Source organism: Phanerochaete carnosa (assembly GCF_000300595.1).
Source record: "Phanerochaete carnosa HHB-10118-sp unplaced genomic scaffold PHACAscaffold_9, whole genome shotgun sequence".
Taxonomy (NCBI): domain Eukaryota; kingdom Fungi; phylum Basidiomycota; class Agaricomycetes; order Polyporales; family Phanerochaetaceae; genus Phanerochaete; species Phanerochaete carnosa.
Genome location: NW_006767636.1, coordinates 1,831,211 through 1,842,064, shown reverse-complemented (window position 1 = coordinate 1,842,064; position 10,854 = coordinate 1,831,211). Strand labels below are relative to the sequence as shown.

At 55.7% G+C, this 10,854-nt stretch overlaps 4 protein-coding genes across 4 annotated transcripts; 2 read left to right on the top strand and 2 right to left on the bottom strand.

Moving 5' to 3' along the window:
* Positions 1–974: 974 nt before the first annotated feature.
* On the top strand, positions 975–1,524 carry PHACADRAFT_59809 (uncharacterized protein; the record flags this gene model as incomplete). The annotated part of the gene is made up of 2 exons (XM_007399790.1): positions 975–1,076; positions 1,132–1,524. Coding segments are annotated over 2 exons (495 nt in total), but the record flags the coding sequence as incomplete, so codon positions are not given.
* Positions 1,525–2,376: 852 nt separating this feature from the next.
* PHACADRAFT_31839 (uncharacterized protein) lies at positions 2,377–3,519 on the top strand (the record flags this gene model as incomplete). The annotated part of the gene is made up of 1 exon (XM_007399217.1): positions 2,377–3,519. The coding sequence occupies one exon, from the start codon at positions 2,377–2,379 to the stop codon at positions 3,517–3,519; it is 1,143 nt and encodes a 380-aa protein (XP_007399279.1).
* A 374-nt stretch (positions 3,520–3,893) lies between these two features.
* PHACADRAFT_262526 (uncharacterized protein) lies at positions 3,894–5,886 on the bottom strand. Its single transcript, XM_007399789.1, has 3 exons — positions 5,564–5,886; positions 4,452–5,514; positions 3,894–4,401 (listed from the first exon to the last, which is right to left on the bottom strand). The coding sequence occupies exons 1-3, from the start codon at positions 5,742–5,744 to the stop codon at positions 3,975–3,977; spliced, it is 1,671 nt and encodes a 556-aa protein (XP_007399851.1). The 5' UTR covers positions 5,745–5,886; the 3' UTR covers positions 3,894–3,974.
* A 126-nt stretch (positions 5,887–6,012) lies between these two features.
* On the bottom strand, positions 6,013–8,241 carry PHACADRAFT_262523 (uncharacterized protein). The gene is made up of 2 exons (XM_007399788.1): positions 7,272–8,241; positions 6,013–7,214 (listed from the first exon to the last, which is right to left on the bottom strand). The coding sequence occupies exons 1-2, from the start codon at positions 8,038–8,040 to the stop codon at positions 6,382–6,384; spliced, it is 1,602 nt and encodes a 533-aa protein (XP_007399850.1). The 5' UTR covers positions 8,041–8,241; the 3' UTR covers positions 6,013–6,381.
* Positions 8,242–10,854: the final 2,613 nt, after the last annotated feature.

The window sequence follows — 10,854 nt, the reverse complement described above, 5'->3', positions numbered from 1 at the left end:
GTCGCGCTCAGCGATGCTCTACGAGAATTAAATAAGACTTACTTTGGGATAAGGATCTCAACAATTTGGTGAGCGAGCGAGCTGCGGATTGCTGGAGAAACTCACAACATCCCATAGATGGTTCAAGTGGTGGTGTGCACTATGTGTCAGCTAATGTATTTTGACAGCTGCATAGCAATTTAGACATGCATGCGGGTACCACGAATATACCAGTGCCATCACAAATGAGACCTGTGAGATACGATGTTCACTGCGCGGCGAACTAGACCTACTGCCGTTCCGTTTAACATAAGCTTCTAAAAATTTGAAGTGGACCCTATCCGCATATTCTCACGTAGGCATCACCTGGACAGTCTAGCGGCTGTGGAATACTGTTCCCTGGATCCGAAGGAGGCGCTGCTAATCTGTCCTTCAAGGCTCGCGCGTCCTATTGTGGCACCGTCATCTAGTATCGCCCTCACTGAAGCCTCAATAATTGGTCGGGAGACTATTAATCCGCGATATTCGTGGAATTGCATGACAAGGTTCTGCGTAGCCTATGGCCATGACTGCCTGTACAGCATTCCTGCTGTTCCCGCAGCTAGCCACCTGGTAGTGAGTCATTTTTGTTTCGATGTCTGCGGAATGATAACAAAACGTGTCTATCGAAGCCTTGGCTTCCAGAACTTTGCACAGCCAGTGCAGAGGGCGATGCCAGCAAATATGAACGATACACGGAAACATGGAAATTTAAGGCGCAGACAATGCTGTACCACTCACTATATGTAGCTTTGACCAAGGTGGTCTCTGGCAAACTCGTTTCTGAACATCATCTCCTGCAGCGATGTCAGACTCTGACAGCGACAATCCAGTCGTTGTGAAAAGGGTCGCGCAGAACAAAGACGTATGTGATCATGTCGCCCCCGTAATACGCTCGCTAAGCTGACTATTCTTCACGAAAGCGGCCTGCCAACCGGGTGCGCTATGTCGAGGTGTCCGCCCCCACCGGATGGCAAACGATGGACAAGACGGTCCGCGAGATCGACGAAGCGAAGGTTCGAGGGCCCAAGGAAGATATTGACACACTTCTCGTCTTTGTGAGTCTACAAATGCCGCATCGACTCCAGATGCACTGATTTAAGCCGACACTAGGCTGGTTTGTACTCCGCAGTTCTGTCCGCCTTCCTCGTCGCAGTCTACGTCAGTCTGCTACCAGATCCCAGCACCCAGGTCATATACTTGCTTGAAGAAATTGCCGGAAAAAAGCCACGTGAACCGCCACCCTTCGTTGCCCCAGAATGGGCCGTTCATGTCAACGGACTCTGGTTCGCATCCCTCATCATCAGCCTTGCGACTGCATCCTTTGGCATGCTTGTTAAGCAGTGGCTACGGGAATACCTTGCTGTCGAAGGGACATCTCCGCAAGAGCGCCTCCGTACGCGGCAGTACCGCAAGCCGGAATTGGACAAATGGAAAGTCTACGAGATCGCTGCTGTACTACCCATGCTTCTCCAACTCTCCTTAGGATTATTCTTCATCGGCCTGTGCATCTTCACGGCATCAGTGGACTACCGAATGAACCACGCCACTATCCCACTCGTTTGTGGATGGACGTTCTTCCTGGTCTTCACCACGCTATCTCCCCTCGTCTCGCCCCGAAGCCCGTTCAAAACGCCTTTGTTGAAGTCCGTAATGGCGTCGGGACGGGTCTATGTGTACAAAACGGTCGAGTTTGTCGTCCAACTCTGCGGCGGTAAATATGTGTACGACGAAAGCCAAGAAGAGGACCATGTGGTTAAGGGAGATCAGGATGACGGCGACATCCTTATTTCTATGAACGACATCATGTCCGACGACAACTTCCTCCCTGCAATATGGGAGGCGTTCAAGCATCGTTCTCACGACCCCGAGCAGTCTCTGCGCTTTGTCATCCGCCTCCTGCGGGACCGCCTCGACGATGGATCCATCTTTAGATCTTCTGAACTCACTTCCATTCCCGACCTCTGCTCCTTGTCGAGGCAAGCCTGGCACGCCATCATGGACATGGTTGCGGAGATCGTTCGCCGCCGTCCACCAGGTGCGCTGCGCTTGAGCAGCCCGGACTGGCTCCAGAACTCGGTGCTTCTCTTACTCTCCAACTCCCTTTATCCACCGCCCGACTCCGCTATCGAGAGCCTCAGAGCAATCTTCGATGACATCGGTAGCAATCTCGAAGCAGGGAAAACCGTCGCGAAACGACTGTTATCCGGACACGTCGATCTGTCAGTTATATCGCGACGCCTGCTTCTAATCTACAAGGTCGCAGACGCACCCCATCGCCCTGGCCTGGGAACGATCAACAGGCTCTATATAGAGGTTCTCCGTTCTCGATGTAACCTTCCCGGCACCTACGAATCCATGCTGCACATGCTGAATCAGGAACAGCAGCTGCTCCAGATTTCCAGCGCGCGACCAATCCTCGAGGAGTGGTGGAACTTCACGTGCTCTGTCGTCACTCCAGAATGTTTCATCCCTTCGGGAGGCCAGGAAGGACTCATAATCCTGCTGGATTTCTCGGAGCTTATGGACAGGAGGGAAGATGCAGTAAGGCTCTTCCAAACATTTTGGCGGTTCCAGGACAGGTCTTTTATGACTCTGTGCCGTGGCTTTGCGGCCCTTCACCCGCGGTCGCGCGCTTCCACGATCTCCGCCGCACAGATCATCACCGATTCTTTCATATCAGGTAGACTTGACGGTACGTTTTCCAGTAGCCTGGGTGCTTATTATCATTGCTCATCCCCAAGTATCTCCTCAGACCAGGCAACGATGATAACGCACTCGATCAGATTGATGAAGGTGTACGCAGCTGGTCATCTCAACGGCAGCGGTTTCACCGTGTTAGACGTTGTCAGGTTCACACTCTTCCACTTGCGACTCTATGACATACATCTCGGGCGCGAGGTCCACTGGCAACCGTGTTACTCCCCTCATCCACGTAGGACCAACTCTCCGAGCCCGTTGGCCGACACCATCGACTGGGCTGGGCTGTGGCATGTGCTCGTTCGTGCACTGAAGGAGTACAAGCGCGCTGAGAGGTGGAAGAAGCCCTACTCCTCGGACCAGGAGTACTGGCATGCTACCACACAGCCGATACTCACTGCAGACGAATTGCTGGCCCAGGACCGCGAACTCGCAACCGAGTGCCTGCGCATTACCGAGTCCATCGAGGAGGCAGACTCCGGTGACGAATGTCATCTGGCAGTAGACAGATCCACGCCGCACTTTGAAGACGAGTTTGTCGTCGCCCTCGGATGCTTTATCCTTCCTGAAGACGTTCCGAAGTTCCCCAGCCTCGTGAAGCTCGAGGTGAAAGGACGGTTCTCTCCGGAGCTGCAGAAGGAGCGCGACCAAGGTAACGACAAGGAGGAGTCGGAAAGCGAGAAGGAAGACTCAGACGACGATAGAAAGAGTAGTGGCAGAGGGAGATTGAGGAGGATTGTAACAAAGACTCGCCGCAACGGTATCGAGATCCGCTTGCCGGTAAACTTGGGGAGCAGCTAGGCCAGGTTTGCGATGGGCCACGCCAGAAGGGGTTGGGATCCGGTACTCCGACTGTGGAGAGCTGCTGAACGATCTTATGCTATTTCTGCTCACTTCATACGCCATGTATATCAGGATCTCAGTATAGCCAGGTCAGGCCAAGTATTTCACGCCTAGATGGAAGCAGACATCGAGCTGAAGACAAGCCTGACTGATTGATGCATAGTCATCGAACTCGGACAGTCAGCTACTGACAGACTGTGAACAAATTTAGCATGCGAACAATGTTCTTGTCAAATTGCCGACTAAGAATATTTACGGATGGCCTTCCATGCAGGCTCAGACCCGCGTAGAGTCATGTAACCATTCTACTTCCATGCATCGCCGCAACGTGACAGTAATGAACAATTATCGAGAGCAGTCCTCTACTCTAAACGTATACAAAGCATGCATCCGAAGGTATTACAGGAACAACTCTAAATCTTACATGTGAGCTCCGCACCAACCATGGCAATGGTCGCACCGAGGCACCACCCGAGCTCGGTGCCATCAATCTGCTTGCCAATCTCGACGACGCGGTCGTCGCCAAACTCGTACCCGAGTCTGAGCAGTGCGTGCATGAACGTCATGTCGAGACACCACTCCGGGCGGTCCTCGAGCTCGAACATGAGCGCCGCGTCGCCACCCCAGCGCGCCTCCCACGCCGATGGTCCCTGGCAAAGTTCCTCTGCGAGGCCCGCGAGTGTCGACACCGTGATCGGCGGCGGACTTCTGCTATCAGGCAGCAGCGGCTGGAGGCGGTCGTAGAAGTATGACAAAAGCAGAACTTTGCCGTTCGGGAACGTGTCGAGCAACGACGGCTGGTACACGCCGTTGAACGAGCACGGCTTGACCTCGCATACGCTGTGCGCATGTTAGCATATAATCCACACATACCGGCATGGTACACTTACGCATCCTTGGCCATGACGAGCTGCACCACGCGATTACATGCTTCGAAGGAGCCGACGTCCGCGCCGGTCATGGTGACGCTCCGCGTCTCATTGAGCCGCTCTTCCTCGACTTCGACTGTTCGGCTCGTACCCTTGGCGAGGCACGGATTCGCGACCGTGCCGTCAGACAGAGGGGGCTGGAGGGAGCTCATGAAATCGATGAGCCGGTGTACCGACTTGCGCGCGCGCATGAGGCCGTAGCCGAGGTACGAATGCTGGTAGAGCACGTGCGTCCGCCCACCGAACACGAGCTCGTATTTGTGTTCGCCTTCGGCGAGCGTGCTGTCGGGGCGGTCCGATGCGAAGATGGGCTCAAACACAATTTGCGTCGACGCCCCGCCGAGATCGAGCACGGCGTACGTCGGCGTGTTCGCGGGGGTGCTTGCACGGATCGTGTCCAGGAGGTAGTTCGCCGTGATCCACGCAAAGACGCCCTCGTCCTTGCCGTCCATGATCACGACATCGTCTCGGTTCTGGAGGCTGAATGGATATTTCTCGTGCAGCCGGTGCCGCACCGCATCGAGGATCTCTTCGCTTTCCGCTTGGCCGAGCAAACGCAGGCCTGCGGTAGCCTTGACTGCAACGGGTGTGCAACTCCGAAGCGCCTGGGGGACAACTGTGACGGCCTCATCGAGCAGGACGTCTAGGCTCTGCGCTGCCTCAAGTGGGCGGCCGGCGTAAGACGAGAGGCCCGGATTTGTCTGCTTGAAGACTTCATACTCATACACGGGCGATGCGCCGCAGTTGTTGAACTTGTAGATGTGGATGCGTGAGCCCGTCGAGCCAGCGTCGATCATGAGCGCATACTGCACGATAGGCTGGTCGGGTCTGTATGGCCGTGTGCAGTACACTGTTTTGGACATATCTGGATCGGTTGCGGGGGATGTCGGCCGCGGCTGCGCGGGTGGGGCGATCTCGTCGTCGTCCCCATGAGGCGGGTCTATCGTTGGATGGGTTGGCATGGGGGGTGGGCGGGCAGCGGACTCTTCCAAGTCCGAGCCTCCAAACGGTGACTTGGGGAATGCTGAGGTAGCGTTTAGACAGACGTACAGCAACATAAAGATGGCACGCACAGGGTATATACTTCTCGGGAATAATGTCCTCCTTCCGCGGGCCAAACACCCAGACGAGCCCGATGACCACGACAGCTCCTATCGCGAACTTCTTCCATCCAAACCTGCGTATGCCGTTCATGCGAGATGGGCCCATACCGTTCTCGAGCCGTTCGTAGTTGCTGCTACGTGGAGAAAACATGTCTGCCTTCTGGCCTTGCAGCAGTGCCTTCGCACGCCCTGCGCTGATACGGCGTGTATGACTAGAAGATGTCCTGCCTAATTTAATCGACGCTGAGGTCGAAGAGGCTGTTGAAGAAGTTGACGGCGTAGACGGGGGTGAAGGTGAGGGTGAGGGTCGCATTCGCAGGACGGCATTAAGAGACCATCTTCACGAAGAACCAGTTTTCCCAACTCAAGCTTCGTGAACAAATCTCATAGCCGGATTGTTTCACACAATAGGTAAATATCACAGGAAAATCACTTTTATCATTACGCGACACAAAACCTGTGCAATGTTGGCGTAGACATATACATGCATGCGAAAAGGTCATAAAGGGAAGGGGCGACATTACAGCAACAGAGCATTACTAGTCGACGATGTGAGAAACAACATGCAAAGAACAGACGAAAGAGCAAGACACCTGATGTGCTGCTGGGGATGGGGGATACGACGATACTCCGAATGCAAGTGGGTGGGGAGTGGTGGTTCAGACAGACGAGCAGAGTACCGAAGGCCGTCAGATACTGAGCGACGGCTTCAACAGAGACAAGGAAAATGAGAACATGAGTATCACGAAAAGCGTCCCAAGCCAACGACGGAAGAGAAGTCAACGACCTTAGAAGCTGAGGACAGACGGTACCTCGAGCCCATGGCTGCGCAACACTGCCTCCAACGCCTCCGCTCTACGCTTCCACTGGTCCTTCTCATCCGTCAGCTGATCTAGACTCGTCTCGAGCTCACGCTGATACTCAAGCTTGCGCCTTCGACTGCGACGCGCGGCCAACGTGTTTTGCCGCCGCTTGGCCTCGATGGCGTCGAGGTCATTCGGATCGAGTAAAGACTCGCCGTCCTCCTCGTCGAACGCCTGGGACAGAGCGCGCTTCTTCGCGAATCCAGCCGGCACCGCCTTGCGCGAAGTCGCAGACGGCGTCGCGTAGTTGCGCGTTTGGATCGGCGCATCGACAGGCACGAGTGCCTCGGGGGTGATGTTCTTGCGCGTCCCGGTCGGTGCGTTCTTACGACGGGGTGCAGATACCGGGGTATCAAGAGAAGGTGTGATAGGCGTAGCGAGCGGCGAAGTCTGGAGCGAGGTCGGGTCGAGAGCAGGAGTCTCCGGAGACATCGTGTACAGGCCGCCGTCGACATCGAAGTCGACCGAATGTTGAACGGCAGGAACAGGCAGAGCAGCCTTCGGCTCAGCAGCAGACATTGCGAAGCGCGCGGAGTCGCCGAAAAGGGATACATCCGGAGCAAACGCACCGAAGTCGTCAGCATCGACTATTGCCGGCGAGGTGAGGTAATCGAAATCGCCGTTGCCGAGAGCAGGTGTCGGGAGCATGTCCTCGTAAGGCGATTCTTCCATAGGCGAAGTAAGGAAACTATCGTAGTCGCCTGGCATATCGCCAGTCAACGCGCCAAAGTCCTGCATCTGCTGGAATTCTGGGGAGGCTACAAGGATGAAGACGTCAGGCGAGGGAAGACTTAAGGGCGATGCGATTATTGTACCTTGGATGACCTCAAGAACCGCTTGCAATGCCGCAGCGTTGTCGTCGCTCATTGTGGGGGCAGACGGCGCCGCGGACTGTTCCAGTGGCTTTTGCGATAGCATATTCAAGTAGTTAGAGACGAGATGATCAAAGTTCAAGTCCGTATTAGTCGAACTGGAAGGTATTGGTTGTTGCTTTTCCGATAGATAGCGAGTAGTGCGAGGAACCGGGGGAAGGGATTGAGGGATTCCATGGTGAGCAGCGAGAGCTGAGGTGCTGGTAAAAACCGGATGGGACGAAGTCCACGGAGAAGAGTTTATTGAGACATGTTGAGAAGAGGGGTGATCGCGCGGAGGCGGTAGTTGCAGATGCGGAGAACCATGTTGGCCAGCTGTTTCCGATGGGTCGTGAAGTAACGACGCGTTTAGAAGAGCGAGTACATCGTGATGCGGATGGTGCGTGGATTGTACAAACTGATGGGGATACAAGGCGGCGGCGGTATTAGGACGTGGGGTTGGTGGCAGCAACGTAGGCGGCCGGTGGTGTCTGAAAGGCGATGACGGTGTCAGTGTCTTGTTCGGAGCCATTACACTGTGTGCGTCCGCCGTCGGTGGGAGCTCGCCCTGAGAACGACCCGGGAATGCCTGGTAGGCGCCGAGTCGAGGGGTCCTCATTTCAGACTTGACTCGCGCCCCGATCGAGAGGGGACTTGGCGACAAGCACCGTGCCTTACTCGAAGAAGGGTCCGCGGTCGATTCAAAGGAGCACGCAGCTGGTCCGGACGACATTGTGTCGCAGGACAGGAAGGTTTACAGAGACGATTTGCACACGCAGAACGGATCTTTGTGCGACACGGCAAAGCCAATGGCGGACACAAAACAAGTAGCGAGCAGAAGTACTCACTGTGAGTCCTGGGGGTTGAGTCAGATCTTCCACTCGAACAGTTGCTGGTGACTGTCCGTGTAGTTGTGAGGAGGCAGAGAGGGAAAGACGAGGAGAGCCGAGCGGTGACTCGGAAGGGGTTTTATCGCCCAAACCCACAGCATTTGAGACCCAGAGACGCTAGCCCAGCCTCTCGGATATTAGGCGCTTAATGCTTTCCCACAACGGTCCGAAAAGGCATACACCTTCCAAAATTTCATTGTGCCAACGGCCGACGACGCCCGAACATGAAATTTTGCAGAGCATAAGGTGTATTTCGAGGTGTTTAGGAGCGTCCGCTGTATGCGCAAAAGTGTTCAGAATTATTTGCGAATATTGGAGGACGGCTAACCGTTCGTATTAGGCAGGTCGAGTCAGGGTGCGACTCGGGGCCGAGGCGCTGCTGCGGCTCGAGTCACGCTGCACCTTCCTTGAATGGCAGGTGCACGATGACAAATCGGCCGCTTTCAGCGTCTTAAAGGGCGCCTACATTTCATCAGGCGCGTCTCGCGTCTAATTACGCGTCGTTCCTCGTGGTGGCGGTGCAGAGATAACGACCGCCAAGGCACGCCGCCTCCTCCGAGTCTGTGTCGCGCTGTCCTCTCCCAGAAAAGACATATCCGCCAACCATGAGCTGTAGAACACTGCACCCAGACGGTCCAGCTCACGGTGCAGTTTGCCCTCGCATTTTACGCTTGACGTGCACCGCCCGATTGTCCGAGTTCTTGCCACTTATCTCCCGTCTCCAGGAATTCGCAATGCGGGGAGACGAGGCATGTGGGGTACGCATACGCATGCGGGACCTTCTCGGGACGCAGCCGGCGGCAATGACCTCTCCGGCCAATCCCAGGCCGCAGTTTCCTGATACCGACGAAACCGGCGGATTGAGTTTAATGGGCTGCGGCCAGTCATCCCCGCCGCGCGTACACGCAATGCAGGCCAGCTCGCAGCACCCGCAGGCTGATGCGTCGCCGACGCGAAGCCGGTGGATGCTGCCAGAAGGCCATTTGTGCGAACGTGGCTACCAGGAAGCGGAACGTGGCCGCAGTTTCGCGGTGCCCGCAAGGAACGGGAAGGTCCATCGCACTGCGGTCGGAGCGCTGGGGGGGTCTTCGGTCGATCGAGGTCCCAGGATCCATATGGTCGCAAGGCGCCAGAAACGCGAGACTCCCGCAATCGTCTTCCATGACAGTGTGCAGATGCTGACACACTGCGAAGCGCATTCCCAAGGCGGTGCAGGGCGACGGCGAGATGAGATGGAGACGCGTCCCTGTGACCGTACGGCGGCGGTATACTCTGGCAAGCGGGCCGTTCGTGGGCAGCGTCCACAGGCAGCATTGCCCTCTGCCCAGCCACGCACGCCGGAGACATCGCGAGAATTGTTGGTCGGGGTCGCAAAGCCGGTACCAGCGCGTACGGATTCAATGTGGGCTTGGTGCTGGGGCGGAATCACAAGCGCGAATCAGTGATTTGAACCTTGTGCTGAAGCCGGAAAAAGAGAAGGTTCACAAGCTTTTGGGGTCAAGAGTCATTGCGAGTCAGCATGGGTGGGAGCGACGGTGGGATCCAGAGCGATGACAAAGCCGAGAGGATGCGCGTTCATCCCGTACATGAGCAAGCAGAAGGCGGGGGACCATTAAGGTTCTCCGACGAATGGCGGATTGTAAGCAAGGTTCGCGGTCGAGCAATGCTGTGCGAGAAGCGGCGACGAGGAACGCCGATGAGCACGACCGGCCGATGGGAGCACTACAGGTCCACAGCCTCCCAGATGTACGTTGAGCCGGCGGCGTCGCATAGATTGTCATTCTGCGAACAGAACGGATATTAATACGCCAAAAAAAGATCGTGATGAAGGTACCCAGCCGCAGCATGGGCACGACGCGTCTTTGTGAACGCAACACGTGCTGGGAGAGCTACGCCCGAATTCAGCATGACCACACTCACCTGCTTACCGCATCGCCACTAACGCATCTTTGCGAGAATACCACGCATGTGGAATGCAGTACACGGTTGGCATGGACACTACAATTGTGCCGTGACAACCTCGTCAGGTGTGCCGTCCAGAGGTGTCATTCTGCGAGAAAGGCAAGTGTTTCGCACGGTTCGTTCGAGCGCAAATAGAGCAAAATAGGCTTTGCAGAGGGTCAGACACCATAAAGACGACAGAAAGGCGGAACAGGAGCGACATGGGAGCAAACAGGTGCAGAGGCAGCGGGAGGGGGACCTAGCGAAAACGTGGAAACACGCTGTTTTTATATGAACCCTCTCGAGTCATAGTTCCGTGATCATGCGCGGCATCCGCAAGGCCTTCCGGCGCTCTAAATCTCGGCCGGAGGCTCGGAGCCGCCATGTGGCTTCTGTGTCGCGGTAAATCTCGGTTCACCCGGACCTCCGGTAACGCTGGGCGTAGGCTGGCTTAGACCTTTGCCTCGAGCCCCAAGGATGCGTCGTAATCTTGACCTAGTTGACATTTGTCGTTAAGTGGTTAAGGTCGCGTTTTATGCTGAAATTTTGCACCTAAATAGTGGCTCCCTTGAGGTCAGTACCTCTGGAACAGCAAATCCGCTGGTTGACTCAGTTTGACACGCATGAGTGACCCCTCTGAGTATCTCCATTTGTGGTCACATCTCAGTGACTCCAATAGTGCTCATTTGCTCACACCGTACATGACAGGTGCTGCG

Bases quoted from the DNA above. Each gene is read 5' to 3' on its own strand.
- PHACADRAFT_262526 (XM_007399789.1), bottom strand. From the start codon at position 5,744: ATGTTTTCTCCACGTAGCAGCAACTACGAACGGCTCGAGAACGGTATG. The intron at 5,515-5,563 runs GTGCGTGCCATC...ACGCTACCTCAG, and splicing joins TCCCGAGAAGTATATACCCT to CATTCCCCAAGTCACCGTTT. The intron at 4,402-4,451 runs GTAAGTGTACCA...ACATGCGCACAG, and splicing joins CTCGTCATGGCCAAGGATGC to CGTATGCGAGGTCAAGCCGT.
- PHACADRAFT_262523 (XM_007399788.1), bottom strand. From the start codon at position 8,040: ATGTCGTCCGGACCAGCTGCGTGCTCCTTTGAATCGACCGCGGACCCT. The intron at 7,215-7,271 runs GTACAATAATCG...TCATCCTTGTAG, and splicing joins GGTTCTTGAGGTCATCCAAG to CCTCCCCAGAATTCCAGCAG.